The 19182-nt window shown below is 36.4% G+C and overlaps 1 protein-coding gene across 3 annotated transcripts; it reads left to right on the top strand.

Annotated features, from left to right (window-relative positions):
- The first annotated feature begins 17776 nt into the window (after nucleotides 1–17776).
- Nucleotides 17777–19121, top strand: LOC129729434 (single-strand selective monofunctional uracil-DNA glycosylase). 3 transcript variants are annotated; one of them, XM_055688016.1, is made up of 4 exons: nucleotides 17777–17967; nucleotides 18072–18468; nucleotides 18531–18794; nucleotides 18852–19121. In XM_055688016.1, exons 2-4 carry the CDS (start codon nucleotides 18088–18090, stop codon nucleotides 19119–19121), a joined length of 915 nt encoding a protein of 304 aa, XP_055543991.1. In that variant the 5' UTR covers nucleotides 17777–17967; nucleotides 18072–18087. The 3 variants fall into 3 exon arrangements, with proteins under 3 accessions (XP_055543991.1, XP_055543983.1, XP_055543975.1); XM_055688008.1 differs by having other exon boundaries at nucleotides 17777–18011; XM_055688000.1 differs by having other exon boundaries at nucleotides 17779–18468.
- The last annotated feature ends 61 nt before the right edge of the window (nucleotides 19122–19182 follow it).

Genomic DNA, 19182 nt, shown 5'->3' with positions numbered 1-19182 from the left:
TCAAACAGTTTACTTATTGAAGAAAGCAAACTGATTGGTCGATAACTTGAAACTTCAGCTGGGTTCTTATCCGGTTTTAAAATGGGAGTAATTTTTGCATTTTTCCATAATTTGGGAAAATATGCAATTTTGAAGCAGCAATTGAAAATTTTCACTAAAAAATCCATTGTGCTCTCAGGGAGATGTTTGATTAGTATATTAAAGATTCCATCGTCACCAGGTGCCTTCATATTTTTGAAATTTTTAATAATTGTTTTAATCTCATTCAAGTTAGTTTCAATTATTTCTGCAGGTAAAAAATTCTGGGAAGAAATTAAATCAAATTGACGTGTGACTTCATTTTCAATTGGACTCACAAAATTCAAATTTGAGTTATGAACACTCTCAAACTGCTGAGCAAGTCTTTGAGCCTTTTGTTCATTGGATACAAGAAAACGTTCACCATCTTTTAAAACTGGAATAGGCTTTGAAGGTTTCTTAAGAATCTTCGACAGCTTCCAAAATGGTTTTGAATATGGTTTCAATTTTTCAACTTTAGTCTCAAAATTTTGATTTCTCAGAAGAGTAAATCCATGTTTAATCTCTTTCTGTAAATCTTTATAAATAGTTTTAAAAACAGGGTCACGAGAACGTTGATATTGACGTCTGCGGACATTTTTCAAACGAATTAGAAGTTGAAGATTTTCGTCAATTATTGGTGAATCAAATTTCACTTGAGCCTTTGGAACAGAATAATTCCTGGCATCAACAATTGCACATTTTAATGCTTCCAAAGCGGAATCAATATTCACTTCGTTTTGCAAATCAAGCTCATTATTGAAATTTCTCTCAATATAATTTTTGTATCTTTCCCAATTAACCTTGTTATAATTAAAAACTGAGCTCATAGGGTTTAAAACTGATTCATGTGATAAAGAAAAAGTTATTGGAAGATGGTCAGAATCAAAGTCAGCATGTGTGATCAAATCACTACATACATGACTTTGATCTGTCAGCACCAAATCAATTGTTGAAGGGTTTCTTACAGAAGAAAAGCATGTAGGACTATTCGGAGACAAAATAGAATAGTATCCTGAAGAACAATCATTGAATAAAATTTTGCCATTGGAATTACTTTGAGAATTATTCCATGAACGATGTTTAGCGTTAAAATCGCCGATTATGAAAAATTTCGAACGATTTCTGGTGAGTTTTTGTAAATCACCTTTAGAATAATTTTTGAGCTCGCGTGTGCATTGAAATGGTAAATATGCTGCGGCAATAAATAAAATCCCAAGTTCAGTTTGAACTTCAATTCCCAAAGTTTCAATAACTTTCGTCTCAAGATGGGGAAGAGCACGATGTTTGATTCGGCGATGAATAACAATTGCAACTCCACCGCCGGAACCCTGAATCCTATCATATCTATGAACCACGTAATTGGGATCATATTTTAATTTTATGTTAGGTTTCAAAAATGTTTCAGTAATAATTGCAATATGCACATTATTTACTGTTAAAAAATTAAAAAGCTCATTCTCATTGGCCTTCAATGAGCGAGCATTCCAATTTAATATTTTAATTGTTTTATTTGAAATCAAAGCTAAATTTTAAATTAGAAACAATTTTAATAGTAAAATTTGTGCCTATTTGAATGGCTTCAAACATTGATTTTGCCTGCAACATGGCGTTCATAAGATCGAACATTGCCTGTTGCAAAAAAGAAAGTTTACCTGCCGTAATAGGCCCCAGGCAGTTGACATTAGAAAAAATATTTTCGGCAGCAATATTAGCTGGAGTAATAGGTGTACAATTATTTTCTAGCGTGTTTTGCTTACCCATATTAACGGTCATTTTCGAACTACCAACACTAGGCGGTATAATGTTCGAACTACCTGTAACCTGTGCATAAGTTAAACGGGTATGCAAAGGAGTAGGTAAACTATGCGTCACTGGTACGCTTGGAGAATTTTGTTTTGAAGTTGGTTTTAATTGAGAAATTGAATTTTGTTTACCTTGCCTTGCCTTAACAATTGCTAAACGGACTGGGCATTGATAAAAATTTGACATATGGTTGCCGTTACAATTCGCACAACGAAAATTTTTACTCTCTTTCACAGGACATGTGTCCTTTTTGTGAGAAGAGTCTCCACAATTAAGACATTTCTGGTCCATGTTACAGAATTTGGAACCATGGCCATAACGTTGGCAAGTACGGCATTGGGTGATATGCTTTTCACCTCCGCCATACTTCCTATAAGTTTCCCACTTTACACGCACATTATACAAAGCATGTGCTTTTTCAAAAAATTTTAAGTTGTTAACCTCATTGCGGTTAAAATGAATTAAATAATTAACAAGGGAAATTCCAGTTCTCTGACTGTTTTCGCCTCGTGATTTTTGTTTCATTAGAATTACTTGGGTAGGGGCTATGCCAAGTAATTCTGTTAAAGTAAGTTTGATCTCATCAACGGTTTGATCGTTGGTGAGACCTTTCAAGACAACCTTGAACGGCTTGGCGTTCTTGGTGTCATATGTAAAAAATTTGTACATCTTGTCAGTTAAATACTGAACAAGACGATCACGACCCTTTACTGAGTCGGCTAATAAGCGGCATTCACCTCTACGGCCAATTTGATAGGTAACTTTAACGTCAGAAACAAACGTTGAAAGTTCCTTTTTGAATATATTAAATTCAGAAGAAATAGTTACCACAATAGGTGGAACTTTCTCCTTTTTTAAAGATTTTATATTTTGTATAGTTTCATTATTGGTAACTTCCATTTCACCAGCTTCTTGCTCAGGCAAAATATCAAAAGGATTGTCACTACAGACACTCGATGTGTCAGAAAGAGATGCCTCTCTTTTCCTCCCCGCAGCGATGCGAGGTTTCTTTTTCCGTCCAGCCATTTCAGGTGATACGAAAAAAGTTAAAACAAATGTTAAATTCAAAAGTAGGTAGTCTTGAGAAAGACTGATGGGAAATAACTTTCAGGTAGTCTTTAAAAGACACACTGACAAAACACAAACTTTGGAGCTATAGGCAGTCAAAGACCAGTCCACAAGCAACCGAAAAAACGTCTGATCTGTAGGACAGTTCAAGACGCACTCATAGCGATACTGGTACTGCTGCTGTATCCACTGCACTGCTACTGCTGCTGCTAAGGGAGGACTGGTTGCAGTCTAGAATTATAATGAGCGGCTTCGGGTGAAGCAGGCTCTTTTATAAGCCAAATTGCACATTTCAAATGGCAAGGTCTATGATTCTGTCGACCGTGCTTGGGAAGCAATCATATAACGATCAATCAGAGGCCGAATTTTTCGTTTTGACAATGCTTGACTATTTTCAATAGTACAATAGTTTGAATAATAAAATTACAATTATCTGCATTTGGGAAGAATCTTAGAAGATTTTCCAATCTATTGCTGCCAGAACGAAGGAAATCCGTCGAAAACTAATCGATTTATTAGCATTTGAAATTGGACATATTTTTCACTTTTTTTCGGTTTTAGATTTTCATTTTGCATCCCTATGTATCCGAACTTACTGAGAGAAGTATTCTACTTCAAAATATCCTTTTGCCCGATCTCATAAAAAGCAATGATACGGCTTGCTAAGATGGACTTGCATAGCGGCAGTCTATTGGTAATCTCTGGTAATCGTTTAGTTTAACTTGGAACTGTTTACTTTTGAAGTATCTGTTACCCAACAGTTCCACAAAATTCCTCCAATTGTAGCTTCAACAAATCAATCAACAAAATTGTCGCGCCGAAAAAGTGTCCTGATTTATACAGGGCTTACCCCCACAATGATTGTGATAGGCAAAATTTTGTGAATTTTTAAATGGCAGGAATTTTACGAAAGATGAATCAATTTCGAAGACCGGTTTCATTTTACTGGAAAACTATCCTAGTTTCCTAGTATTATTTGGGACCTTGGCGTGACCAACCTACACCCGACATGTTTCGGATTTCAGGAGTGTGTGTCAAAGTGTACATTTTTGCAACGCATAGATCGTTAAAGGCAACTAAATTGTTTACCTCAAATACTTCATTTTAAAAAACCTGAGATCACTAATATTTTTTAGAAATCACTTTTGGTTCTTAACCCTCTAGTGCCCAAGTAAAATTTCAGACGAGCTTCGAAAAAATCACTATGAATCTTTAAAATCATTTTTTAAGTATTGATTGAAGCTTTTTAGAGGTGTGATTGAAGACCGTCTGAAGGCGACACTGGGCACTAGAGGGTCAAAATTATATTTTTTTCAGTGCAGCATGTTAACTCAATTTTTTATATGTTTGAAGGAAAGTTCAGATAATTTTTGAAAAGTTATCCATTCTATATCTCTTGTATTTACTTAGATATATTGATTTATAAGAAGATTCAAATACAGTTAGGTTTCCTTCTGCGGGGTATATATACCTCGTGAAACAACCGCGTTTCTCAGAAATCCGTCAAATAAACCGCTTTAATTCAAAAATTCGCGTAAAAAAACACATTAATTTGAAAATCAGCTTAAATATTTAACCTCCAAGAGAAAATCCGCGAAAAAATAATCTGACCTTTTCAAATGTTAGTCCAGTTAAATTTTCAAATGCAAATTTGCAATGCTGTTTCGGGACTACGAAGCTGTTAATATTTGTTTGGTTTTTCGCATAAGAGTGTAAAGGGAAGAAATGTTCTTGCTTTTGTCAACACGCATACTCTGACAATCTATACGAGAGTTCTTTTTGAGCATCGTAGTCGCGAATAAGACCTACACACCCACAATGTTTATTGAGTTCGACTAGGGTGCTGCAAGATCAAAGAAAATTTGTACCCAACACGGAAAAAACCGCCAAAATCTACATCCATACTTAATTAATTTATACCTCGAAGATTTCTTGGCGAATTTCAATCTTTGGGTACCAATGAACTAGAAATAAATTCTAATTTATTGGCAACATATAAACCTAAGAGAAACAAAATGTCAGAAAAAGTTCTACGCGTTGCAAAAATGTACACTTTGACACACATTCCGGAAATCCGAAACATTCCCAGTGTCCCTTGGTCACGTCCAGTTCTCAGGTAACACTAGGAAACTAGGATAGTTTCCCAGTAAAATGAAACCTGTTTCGTCAAAATTGATTCATTTTTTGTAATGTTTTGGCCATTTAAATATTGACAAAAAATTGCATGCTTCAATTATTTTGTCTACCCCCCAGATGGTATCCCTAATTATACAACCTTTAAAATAAACTTAGGCTTGAAACTACTCCGTTGAAAGCACTTCCGGCGTAAAACCCGAAGACTTGCCAAAACAAACTATTTAACTCGTCCGGTTGTTTGAATTTTCATTAGCAGTATCGTAAGATTTGTCATTCACTGTCTCTGTTTTCACAGATTCATTTACATAGCAAAATTTTATTTGTCAAATAGCTGTCAAATAATCGATACTTAAGCCCCGGCATTATCGATTGTTATCGATATCCATTCCATCACTACATAAAACACAAAGCGCACATTACTAGTCAACTAGGTATATTCTGTCGACCTTGTTAGGGAAAGAAGCATTGAGAGACCAATCAGAGGTCGACATTTGCGTTTCGACAAGGCTTGACAGGTGGACAGATTTTTAACGATTTTGATTTTGAGCAAAGCAAAGCCTTGGTGCTACATTCTGCTCGACCTTCTGTTTATCACACACAGTTTTCGCAGTCAGCTGTTTAATGTGCTGATTTAAAAAAATTGTGACGACTTTTTCTCATTTCAATAAATAGCTGCAAGCAAGATAAGTTTATGCAGACAGCATCATTGGCTTATCAGCAGTTGTAAGTTAGAAGATAGACGGTAATATTATTAATTTGTAAAACGCATGGGTACTCATTTCGTGTGACTATTATGCCCCTAATTCCTCTATTTCTGACCATCTCTTTTCGCTGCAAGTATCAGTCGAAAGCATTAATATAAACAGGCGCAACCTGGTGGAAAGAATAAGAGACTCCACCGATAAAAGTTTTAGTGATGGAACTTTCTGTATCGAAAATCGTGGAAAATGTTGATAACATTCATATACGCTGACGCTATCTGGTGAAAAGGATAAGAAAATTCAATAGCAATTGCTTTAGTGGTGGAATTTAGGATTGAATTTTCTTAAGGTGAATCGGAACGTGTTCGTGATCGTGACCACCTTTTATTTTGCAAATCAATTTTCTTTTATTTATAAACATTACGCGCATTAAACGTTGATCGAATGTTTGCTTCACCGGCGCGTGCCTAGAGTACCAAACCCTACCTTAAAATTGTATGGAAAATAACCACAATCTCGTTTCACATTACAATAACAGATGCATCTGACAACATATGTAGTTTGGTTTTTAAACAGAGTTTTATTAAGACAGCAGCCGAAGTTTTTTGTAATCGATAATTTTCGTTAGACCTGTTTACCAACTTTCTGGTACAGTTTTGTGATATATTTTTTATGTTTCATACCTCACCAAGAGCATTTCCAAAATTTCACTGACAAAACGCACACGTTGCCTTTTGTATTTTCCACATTTCATACAACTTTTTTTAAATAACTCAGTGAAATCTGGGTACCGGTTAAATATGTTCAACTTAAAAGTTCCACAACTCGAGTCAGACCCTAAGGCCAAACTTGAAATTTCACATGATGATGGGGCAAGACATATGGAACGAATTGAGCATAGTGCCATCAATGGTATTTTTCACTTTTCATACAACTTTTTTTAAGTAACTCTGCCATGTCTGTGTACCGGTTAGATATGTTCAACTTAAAAGTTCCACAACTCGAGTCAGACCCTAATGCCAAACTTAAGATTTCACATGATGATGGGGCAGGACATATGGAACGAATTGAGCATAGTGCCATCAACGGTATTTTTCACTTTTCATACAACCTTTTTTTAAGTAACTCTACCGAGTCTGTGTACCGGTTAGATATGTTCAACTTAAAAGTTCCACAACTCGAGTCAGACCCTAATGCCAAACTTAAGATTTCACATGATGATGGGGCAAGGCATATGGAACGAATTGAGCATAGTGCCATCAAAGGTATTTTTCACTTTTCATACAACTTTTTTTAAGTAACTCTACCGAGTCTGTGTACCGGTTAGATATGTTCAACTTAAAAGTTCCACAACTCGAGTCAGACCCTAAGGCCAAACTTAAGATTTCACATGATGATGGGGCAAGACATATGGAACGAATTGAGCATAGTGCCATCAATGGTATTTTTCACTTTTCCTACAACTTTTTTTAAGTAACTCCACCGAGTCTGTGTACCGGTTAGATATGTTCAACTTAAAAGTTCCACAACTCGGGTCAGACCCTAAGGCCAAACTTAAGATTTCACATGATGATGGGGCAAGGCATATGGAACGAATTGAGCATAGTGCCATCAAAGGTATTTTTCACTTTTCATACAACTTTTTTTAAGTAACTCTACCGAGTCTGTGTACCAGTTAGATATGTTCAACTTAAAAGTTCCACAACTCGAGTCAGACCCTAAGGCCAAACTTAAGATTTCACATGATGATGGGGCAAGGCATATGGAACGAATTGAGCATAGTGCCATCAATGGTATTTTTCACTTTTCATACAACTTTTTTTAAGTAACTCCACCGAGTCTGTGTACCGGTTAGATATGTTCAACTTAAAAGTTCCACAACTCGGGTCAGACCCTAAGGCCAAACTTAAGATTTCACATGATGATGGGGCAAGACATATGGAACGAATTGAGCATAGTGCCATCAAAGGTATTTTTCACTTTTCATACAACTTTTTTTAAGTAACTCTACCGAGTCTGTGTACCAGTTAGATATGTTCAACTTAAAAGTTCCACAGCTCGAGTCAGACCCTAATGCCAAACTTAAGATTTCACATGATGATGGGGCAAGACATATGGAACGAATTGAGCACAGTGCCATCAATGGTATTTTTCACTTTTCATACAACTTTTTTTAAGTAACTCCACCGAGTCTGTGTACCGGTTAGATATGTTCAACTTAAAAGTTCCACAACTCAAGTCAGACCCTAAGGCCAAACTTAAGATTTCACATGATGATGGGGCAAGACATATGGAACGAATTGAGCATAGTGCCATCAATGGTATTTTTCACTTTTCATACAACTTTTTTTAAGTAACTCCACCGAGTCTGTGTACCGGTTAGATATGTTCAACTTAAAAGTTCCACAACTCGAGTCAGACCCTAAGGCCAAACTTAAGATTTCACATGATGATGGGGCAAGACATATGGAACGAATTGAGCATAGTGCCATCAAAGGTATTTTTCACTTTTCATACAACTTTTTTTAAGTAACTCTACCGAGTCTGTGTACCGGTTAGATATGTTCAACTTAAAAGTTCCACAACTCGAGTCAGACCCTAATGCCAAACTTAAGATTTCACATGATGATGGGGCAAGGCATATGGAACGAATTGAGCATAGTGCCATCAAAGGTATTTTTCACTTTTCATACAATTTTTTTTAAGTAACTCCACCGAGTCTGTGTACCAGTTAGATATGTTCAACTTAAAAGTTCCACAACTCGAGTCAGACCCTAAGGCCAAACTTAAGATTTCACATGATGATGGGGCAAGACATATGGAACGAATTGAGCATAGTGCCATCAATGGTATTTTTCACTTTTCATACAACTTTTTTTAAGTAACTCCACCGAGTCTGTGTACCGGTTAGATATGTTCAACTTAAAAGTTCCACAACTCGAGTCAGACCCTAATGCCAAACTTAAGATTTCACATGATGATGGGGCAAGACATATGGAACGAATTGAGCACAGTGCCATCAATGGTATTTTTCACTTTTCATACAACTTTTTTTAAGTAACTCCACCGAGTCTGTGTACCGGTTAGATATGTTCAACTTAAAAGTTCCACAACTCGAGTCAGACCCTAAGGCCAAACTTAAGATTTCACATGATGATGGAACAAGACATATGGAACGAATTGAGCATAGTGCCATCAATGGTATTTTTCACTTTTCATACAACTTTTTTGAGGTAACTCCACCGAGTCTGTGTACCGGTTAGATATGTTCAACTTAAAAGTTCCACAACTCAAGTCAGACCCTAAGGCCAAACTTAAGATTTCACATGATGATGGGGCAAGACATATGGAACGAATTGAGCATAGTGCCATCAATGGTATTTTCCACTTTTCATACAACTTTTTTTAAGTAACTCCACCGAGTCTGTGTACCGGTTAGATATGTTCAACTTAAAAGTTCCACAACTCGAGTCAGACCCTAATGCCAAACTTAAGATTTCACATGATGATGGGGCAAGGCATATGGAACGAATTGAGCATAGTGCCATCAATGGTATTTTTTACTTTTCATACAATTTTTTTTAAGTAACTCTACCGAGTCTGTGTACCAGTTAGATATGTTCAACTTAAAAGTTCCACAACTCGAGTCAGACCCTAATGCCAAACTTAAGATTTCACATGATGATGGGGCAAGACATATGGAACGAATTGAGCATAGTGCCATCAATGGTATTTTTCACTTTTAATACAACTTTTTTTAAGTAACTCCACCGAGTCTGTGTACCGGTTAGATATGTTCAACTTAAAAGTTCCACAACTCGAGTCAGACCCTAAGGCCAAACTTAAGATTTCACATGATGATGGGGCAAGACATATGGAACGAATTGAGCATAGTGCCATCAATGGTATTTTTCACTTTTCATACAACTTTTTTTAAGTAACTCCACCGAGTCTGTGTACCGGTTAGATATGTTCAACTTAAAAGTTCCACAACTCGAGTCAGACCCTAAGGCCAAACTTAAGATTTCACATGATGATGGGGCAAGACATATGGAACGAATTGAGCATAGTGCCATCAATGGTATTTTTCACTTTTCCTACAACTTTTTTTAAGTAACTCTACCGAGTCTGTGTACCGGTTAGATATGTACAACTTAAAAGTTCCACAACTCGAGTCAGACCCTAATGCCAAGCTTAAGATTTCACATGATGATGGGGCAAGACATATGGAACGAATTGAGCATAGTGCCATCAATGGTATTTTTCACTTTTCGTACAACTTTTTTTAAGTAACTCCACCGAGTCTGTGTACCGGTTAGATATGTTCAACTTAAAAGTTCCACAACTCGAGTCAGACCCTAAGGCCAAACTTAAGATTTCACATGATGATGGGACAAGACATATGGAACGAATTGAGTATAGTGCCATCAATGGTATTTTTCACTTTTCATACAACTTTTTTTAAGTAACTCCACCGAGTCTGTGTACCAGTTAGATATGTTCAACTTAAAAGTTCCACAACTCGAGTCAGACCCTAATGCCAAACTTAAGATTTCACATGATGATGGGGCAAGGCATATGGAACGAATTGAGCATAGTGCCATCAAAGGTATTTTTCACTTTTCATACAATTTTTTTAAGTAACTCTACCGAGTCTGTGTACCAGTTAGATATGTTCAACTTAAAAGTTCCACAACTCGAGTCAGACCCTAATGCCAAACTTAAGATTTCACATGATGATGGGGCAAGACATATGGAACGAATTGAGCATAGTGCCATCAATGGTATTTTTCACTTTTCATACAACTTTTTTTAAGTAACTCCACCGAGTCTGTGTACCGGTTAGATATGTTCAACTTAAAAGTTCCACAACTCGAGTCAGACCCTAAGGCCAAACTTAAGATTTCACATGATGATGGGGCAAGACATATGGAACGAATTGAGCATAGTGCCATCAATGGTATTTTTCACTTTTCATACAACTTTTTTTAAGTAACTCCACCGAGTCTGTGTACCGGTTAGATATGTTCAACTTAAAAGTTCCACAACTCGAGTCAGACCCTAATGCCAAACTTAAGATTTCACATGATGATGGGGCAAGACATATGGAACGAATTGAGCACAGTGCCATCAATGGTATTTTTCACTTTTCATACAACTTTTTTTAAGTAACTCCACCGAGTCTGTGTACCGGTTAGATATGTTCAACTTAAAAGTTCCACAACTCAAGTCAGACCCTAAGGCCAAACTTAAGATTTCACATGATGATGGGGCAAGACATATGGAACGAATTGAGCATAGTGCCATCAATGGTATTTTTCACTTTTCATACAACTTTTTTTAAGTAACTCCACCGAGTCTGTGTACCGGTTAGATATGTTCAACTTAAAAGTTCCACAACTCGAGTCAGACCCTAAGGCCAAACTTAAGATTTCACATGATGATGGGGCAAGACATATGGAACGAATTGAGCATAGTGCCATCAATGGTATTTTTCACTTTTCATACAACTTTTTTTAAGTAACTCCACCGAGTCTGTGTACCGGTTAGATATGTTCAACTTAAAAGTTCCACAACTCGAGTCAGACCCTAAGGCCAAACTTAAGATTTCACATGATGATGGGACAAGACATATGGAACGAATTGAGCATAGTGCCATCAATGGTATTTTTCACTTTTCATACAACTTTTTTTAAGTAACTCCACCGAGTCTGTGTACCGGTTAGATATGTTCAACTTAAAAGTTCCACAACTCAAGTCAGACCCTAAGGCCAAACTTAAGATTTCACATGATGATGGGGCAAGACATATGGAACGAATTGAGCATAGTGCCATCAATGGTATTTTTCACTTTTCATACAACTTTTTTTAAGTAACTCCACCGAGTCTGTGTACCGGTTAGATATGTTCAACTTAAAAGTTCCACAACTCGAGTCAGACCCTAAGGCCAAACTTAAGATTTCACATGATGATGGGGCAAGACATATGGAACGAATTGAGCATAGTGCCATCAATGGTATTTTTCACTTTTCATACAACTTTTTTTAAGTAACTCTACCGAGTCTGTGTACCAGTTAGATATGTACAACTTAAAAGTTCCACAACTCGAGTCAGACCCTAATGCCAAGCTTAAGATTTCACATGATGATGGGGCAAGACATATGGAACGAATTGAGCATAGTGCCATCAATGGTATTTTTCACTTTTCATACAACTTTTTTTAAGTAACTCCACCGAGTCTGTGTACCGGTTAGATATGTTCAACTTAAAAGTTCCACAACTCGAGTCAGACCCTAATGCCAAACTTAAGATTTCACATGATGATGGGGCAAGACATATGGAACGAATTGAGCACAGTGCCATCAATGGTATTTTTCACTTTTCATACAACTTTTTTTAAGTAACTCCACCGAGTCTGTGTACCGGTTAGATATGTTCAACTTAAAAGTTCCACAACTCGAGTCAGACCCTAAGGCCAAACTTAAGATTTCACATGATGATGGGACAAGACATATGGAACGAATTGAGCATAGTGCCATCAATGGTATTTTTCACTTTTCATACAACTTTTTTTAAGTAACTCCACCGAGTCTGTGTACCGGTTAGATATGTTCAACTTAAAAGTTCCACAACTCAAGTCAGACCCTAAGGCAAAACTTAAGATTTCACATGATGATGGGGCAAGACATATGGAACGAATTGAGCATAGTGCCATCAATGGTATTTTTCACTTTTCATACAACTTTTTTTAAGTAACTCCACCGAGTCTGTGTACCGGTTCAGGTTCATCTAGTCTTTAATAGATGTCGCTGCGGTAGTTTTGCGTTCTTTCAGTTTTATTTCCGCCACGTATAACTGCGAACCGGTTTTTGGTACCTGGTTTTTGGTACCTAGCTTGACGCCAGTTCCCGCTTATTAGTCCCAGCAACAGCAGAAGTCTCAGCAGCAGCAATAGTTTCACCGTCGCAAGAAGGCTACAATATAGGATTAACTTTAGTCAAAAAACAAAACACACATAAAGTAAAACAAACCTCTACCATGCAATCGTCCTGGTTTGTTTCACTGAAATCCGGCACAATTTGGAAAACCGGGAGCACACCCGGCATAGCTCTTAGCCTCCCGCCGGCTGTGGCCACGTACAGGTCTTGCTCGTAATTGAAGTGAAGCTGTTCAGAATGACAAAAAAAACTATTTATTCATCACTTGTAATTATTTTCTAATTTACTTACACTGCAAAGTCGGGTGTTTTCGTCAATGAAATAGTCTGCTGGGAGACAACAAAAAACCATCCACTGTTTCCTCACAATCGGATTCTTCGGGAACCGAAAAAAACTCACATTCCTTACTGTTTTTTGATTTTTGTTATTACACAAAACGCACTTCATTTTATCTATCTCTATCAAACGAACTTGTTTCAAATTTAAATACAATAACTATCTATTCACTCTGACAATAACAACACACCGTTGAACTGAAACTTGCGCAAAAAGGGGCTGCCAGAAAAATATTTTGTTGGATACATAAAAAAACCGTGTTGCTGTTTTGACTGAATTTCTCTCTGCGCCTAGGGACGTTGCGATACCATTAAACATCGATACTTAGGATCGATACCAGTATCGAGAGCAGGTACTGATATTCCGATAGTATCGAGGCTAACGTATCGATACCTAAATGTATCGTTGTGCGATACCAGTTCATTCAAAATATAAGTCATATTTTTTTATTATTTATTCCTCAAGATAAAACATTTAATTCAATTAAACCATTTATATAGACCATTTTACGAGACGTTTCTGAACTCAATCTATGAATGAAATTTTGACAGAAAGCTCGGAACCGCTGACATAACGCACGTAAAAGCAACATCATCAACAGCAGAATACGTGACACCTGTCAGTTCGTAAAATGGCCTATAAATTTACTGAATCTAGAAACACCAGCTTCTGCAGAAACTTAGTCAAAAGTCGACTACGCTTTTCCTTAATAATTGATCCTGTTTTCGAAAAGCCCCGCTTGCATGGCTCTGTAGATTTTACCTTCGATTCTGCATGACCGTAGAAAAGGATCGTTCCCTTAGGTTAATCTACAGAAATTTCTGTTAAATTGGCATTGCCGATGAGATGGCATGCATGCATACGATGCATCAAAATGGCAGTTCGTTCTTCTTTACAGGGTTGTCTTGAGTCTTTTCGATACTGAGTGGTGTGTATCGATATTGATGAAGTATCGCTGGTAAAACATCGATACCAAATATCCGAGTATCGGAAGCAGAAGGATCGATTCTGTATTAGTATCGGTGGTATCGCAACGTCCCTATCTGCGCCACTCTATCTATTCCTATAGATCATTGCACGATGACGTCACAAAACAAGAAGAAGAAAGAGATTTGACAGTTTTCGCGGGTTTATTTACATAGAAAAATTTTCGGCTCGAATAAAAATGCGGATATTTGACGATTTCGTGCTCCCAAAACTAAGCCCATTAGAAACAATAGCAATCAAGACCCTAAATACAGAGAAAGAACTATTGATTATATCTATTTACATACCACCTTCCCCTATTAGAAATCAAAACATCAAAGAACCATTAATTAAATTATTAGAGATTATAGAAAAATCCAACTTACCAACCGTTTTGGCCGGAGACTTCAATGCACACAATTGAATCTGGAACCCATCTCATTCTAACTGTCCCAGAGGAGAACTGATTGAAAAACTTATAGAGAACACAGAATTTGTAATCATGAATGACGGTTGTCCAACACTTATCAAAGCGCCTAACACAATTCCGTCAGCAATTGATCTTACTCTCATATCAAAAGATATATCTCACAAAGTAGACTGGAAAGTAATCAACGAGGAAATATGTAGCAACCATAAACTAATACAATTTGAAATTCAGAACACGGCCGCAAAATTTGAAACACGTACTATATACCTAAATAAAACAAAAGCAATAGAAAAAATAAATGAAATCCCACCACACATAATAAGAACACAACATGACATACTACCACTCTTAACACAAAAAATAGATAGATGTAAATATACAATTAAAAATAAGAAACATGTTCCCAAACCATGGTGGACTGCAGAAATCCATCAACAATGGAAAACAAAAAACAAATACCTCTGCTTACTTTAGAAACCAAACAGTTGAAAACTACCTGCAATTCAGAAAATCTAGAGCAAAGCTTAAACAAATGATCCGTAAACAATCTAGAATCAGCTGGAATAAACTTGTAGACACAATAAATCCGGAAATGGATCAGAAACAACTTTGGAATACCGTTAAAAGAATCAGCGGAGGCTTTCCGTCAAAAAACAATTTATTGTTACTGAACGATGACCAGATGGCTAACGAGTTCATTGACAATAACTTCCCTCAAAATATTGACCTAATTCAATTTAGACCGACTGAAACAACACAAACAATTGAAATTACATTTGAAGAAATCCATAAACTAATACATTCAAAGAAAGATCACTCTTCACCAGGAATAGACGGTATATCCTTTTATATTCTCAAAAATATAAATACTAATCTAACTATAAAAATTGTTGAAATTATTAACACTGTAGTAAACAATGGATCAATTCCAGACGAATGGAGAAACATCAAACTTATACCTACATTAAAACCAGCAAAAAACCCCAACCTAACAACATCTTACCGACCATTATCCATGCTTAGTGTCATACTGAAACTAATAAACTTTGCAGTAAAATGTAGATTATCAGACTATTTAGAAAGAACAAAGCTCATTCCTATATACTCATTTGGTTTTAGAAAGAAGATCTCCTCCATTAATTGTGTCAATACACTTATTTCACATGTTCACCACTCCAAAAGAGAAGGCGAAGTAATTGTTGCAACATTTCTTGACTTATCGAAGGCCTTTGACAATGTTGATTTAAACATACTGTTACAAAATCTAAAAGAAAACAATATTCCATCTGTAATAGTCAACTGGATATACTATTACCTAAAACAACGAAACATAATTCTCGAAATGAATAACGGAACAACAATCACTAGATCAACCAACAAAGGTTTACCTCAAGGCTGTCCACTCTCCCCCATCTTATTCAATTTGTATACTAAAAACATTCATTCATTAACCAACGGTAAAAGAATACTCATACAGTTTGCAGACGATTTCACAGTTTTAATTAGGAGTACAAATTTACAACTAGCCTATCAAGAAATGAATTGCTTTTTGTCACAAATAGACAGTTATTTTCAATTATTGAAAATGGCAATTAATCCAGATAAATGTGCAACAATGGTCTTCACTAATAAATTTCAACCCACTACCAACATCTCAATTAACAACCACCTAATCGAAAATAAGCCATACCATAAATTTCTTGGAGTAAACATAGACTATAAATTAAACTACAACAAACATATTGAAACAACAGTTGGTAAATGCAAAAGTAAAATTAACATACTTAAAATGCTAGGCAAAAAGAAGAATGGAGTACATCCAAAAACTATGATGAAAATATCAAAATTTATTATACAACCCCACTTAGATTATGGACTGACAGTTATTGCAGCTACCTCTAAATCGACCTTTGCTAAACTAGAAACGGTACAACACTTATATATAAGGATCGCAATGAGGTACTTGAAATCAACCCCAAACCACGTTATACTAGCTGAATCAGGTGAACTACCTCTAAAAGATAGAGCTGAATATCTGGCTTTCAAAGAAATTGTGAAAGCCTTCTTTCACCAGAATACGCCCATAATTGACATACTACACGAAATTCTACTTTGCGAAGAAATACCAAAAAACACCTCTTTTATTGAAAGAATCACTAACTTGAATAATTACCACATACTTCAAATGGGTAAATTTGTTGAACTCCAGAAAAATACCAGAATCAAAGTAAACTCAGAAATTGAAGGACTAACTAAAACTAAAGTTAATACTAATACACAAAGACAAATGGTACACGAACTGCTTAATACAACGTATGCGGGAATGTATAGTATATATACTGATGGATCAAAGATCGAAGAAAAAACAGGCTATGGAATATATATAACACAAGAAAAAACTTCGTACAGTGGAAGACTGAAAAGTCAAATAACAATTATGAACGCAGAATTGATAGCAATATCAAAAGCAATAGACCATTTAATAAAAGCAAACATTACTAATGCAGTCATACTTACCGATTCCAAAAGCGCGGCAGAACTCATCAAAAATACATCAAGTTCAGATAACTACATTATCAGTGATATTTTTAAAAAAACCGGCAACTCACAAATTGAAAAAGTAATCATACAGTGGATACCAGGGCATATTAAATTAATAGGCAATGACAGGGCTGATTATGCAGCCAAAAAAGGAACAACCAGACAAACAATAGACAAATTTCCAGTAACTAAAGACGACACAACACTGATTTTAAAAAATGAATTATATTGCATATGGAACCAAAGATACAAAAATATCTCTGAGGAAAAGGGAATTTACCACTATACAATAATGAAAGACATTAAACGGAAACCATGGTTCTACCAAATTAACTTACCCACAAATTACATAATCACGTTATCAAGGTTACGAACAGGACATACAGCCACTAAAGACCGACTTTTTAAATGGAAACTGACACCAAATGACCAATGCGATCTCTGTAATGTAACGGAAAACGTTATTCACATTCTATACCACTGCCGTAAATACAATATTGTTAGGAAAAAATATCCAATAATTGATAAAAATAAAGACCTAATTACAGTACTATCCAATAACCAAGAAGACGAGATCAAACAACTAGCCGAATTCATCAACGAGATTAAAGTTTGCATATAAATAAAGAATAGATTTGACACTCCAACTACTTCGCCACCCGCTACTGAAATAAAAGAATTTTCATTACCTGTCGAATCTGTCGAATATATACAGTGACTCAAAGTTGTCACAACAAGACTTGGCTGATATGGACTGAACGGTCTGCGCCAAACAGCGAGAAAGAAAAAAAAAAAAAAATGCGGATGTGTCTTAAGACAATTGTTAAAAATTGCGTTTTCAAGAATAAACCAAAAGATCACAGTAATGAATTCACATAGGCGGAGAGTTTGTCCATCTTTTCCGTACTCGTATTATTCATTTTCACTACTATCACATAAAAAGTGAACGGAACACTCTGTAAACAAACCCGTGGGAAGTGTCAGAAAAGTGAGGTTATTTTTCGTGTGCAATGATCTATTCACTCTGGTCAGGTGTACTGTGTTTGTCCACCTTCTATTCAATTTTCTAACTTCTGTGTGTAACCTGAGCAGGTAATTTTCAACAAAAATGTTGCGCAAAAAACTAAAGTTGGACGATAAACCGGAAGAAAAACATTCGTCTGAGTTTGCACTCAAATCATTCAATGCCGAATCAAAGCCGCAACTTTGTTTATCAAATCCCGATGGTTGTAAACAGCCGCCAATGTTGCCGGCAACTGAGTCGGCTCTGTTGCAGCCACCCCTTTGGCAAAAGGTCTATCAATTAGAACTACAATTGTGTGAAGCTTTGAAACAAGTTACTTTACCAGCGGACGTTGCCGTTACGTACAATCCAATCGAATATGCGGCTGAATTGCATACAGCCTATATGCAGAAATATTTGGATAATCCTAAGCCGGTGCTATTTCTCGGCATGAATCCGGGACCTTGGGGGATGTGTCAAACCGGGGTTATAGCTTTAAGATTTGCTTTCAAGCAATGCAATAATATTCAATTTTGAACTGTCAACAGGTTCCTTTCGGATATGTTCCCGCTGTGCGAGACTGGATGCAGCTGCGTGGACAAATTTTAAAACCCATTCCCGAACTCCATTCTCGTCCAGTGGATGGTTTAAGCTGTACCCGTGCTGAACAGAGTGGTCAACGCTGGTGGGGTCTGTACCAAATACTGTGTGGAGAACCGGAGAAGTTTTTTAAAAACTGTTTTGTTTACAACATTTGTCCGTTGGCATTTTTTCATGCTACCGGCCGAAACATTACACCGGCTGATTTGAAGGTAAAATTTGAACAAAACATTTACTCAATTTGTGTTACCAAATGCTTCAACGTTTAGGGGCCGTCTAAAAACCGTTTGCAGGAAGTTTGCGTTCAATATCTTAAAGAAGCTCTGGAGTTGTTCCATCCTAAAATTATTATTTCGGTGGGCCGATATACTGAGGATCGCGTTAAAGCACTAGTTAAACAAAATTTTTTGGATCCCAGCGTTTTTCAGCTAAAATGCATGCCTCACCCGAGTCCACGCAGTCTGAACAATACTAACTGGAATGAAAAGGCTCAGGTTTGGTTGACAGAGAACGGTTTGATGCCGTATTTGAAACCTTAAATTTGGTTATTTTTTATCTTTAAATTATTCAATGTGAACTAATGCTTCAAGAGTAACAGAA

The sequence above is a fragment of the Wyeomyia smithii genome, chromosome 1 (genome assembly GCF_029784165.1).
Source record: "Wyeomyia smithii strain HCP4-BCI-WySm-NY-G18 chromosome 1, ASM2978416v1, whole genome shotgun sequence".
Lineage (NCBI taxonomy): Eukaryota > Metazoa > Arthropoda > Insecta > Diptera > Culicidae > Wyeomyia > Wyeomyia smithii.
This window is presented reverse-complemented; position numbering and strand designations above follow the sequence as displayed.

Excerpts from the sequence above, each read along its gene's own strand:
- LOC129729434 (XM_055688016.1), top strand. The coding sequence starts at position 18,088 with ATGTTGCGCAAAAAACTAAAGTTGGACGATAAACCGGAAGAAAAACAT. Across the intron at positions 18,469-18,530 it reads GGGGGATGTGTCAAACCGGG|GTTCCTTTCGGATATGTTCC; the intron begins GTTATAGCTTTA and ends AACTGTCAACAG. Across the intron at positions 18,795-18,851 it reads TTACACCGGCTGATTTGAAG|GGGCCGTCTAAAAACCGTTT; the intron begins GTAAAATTTGAA and ends TTCAACGTTTAG.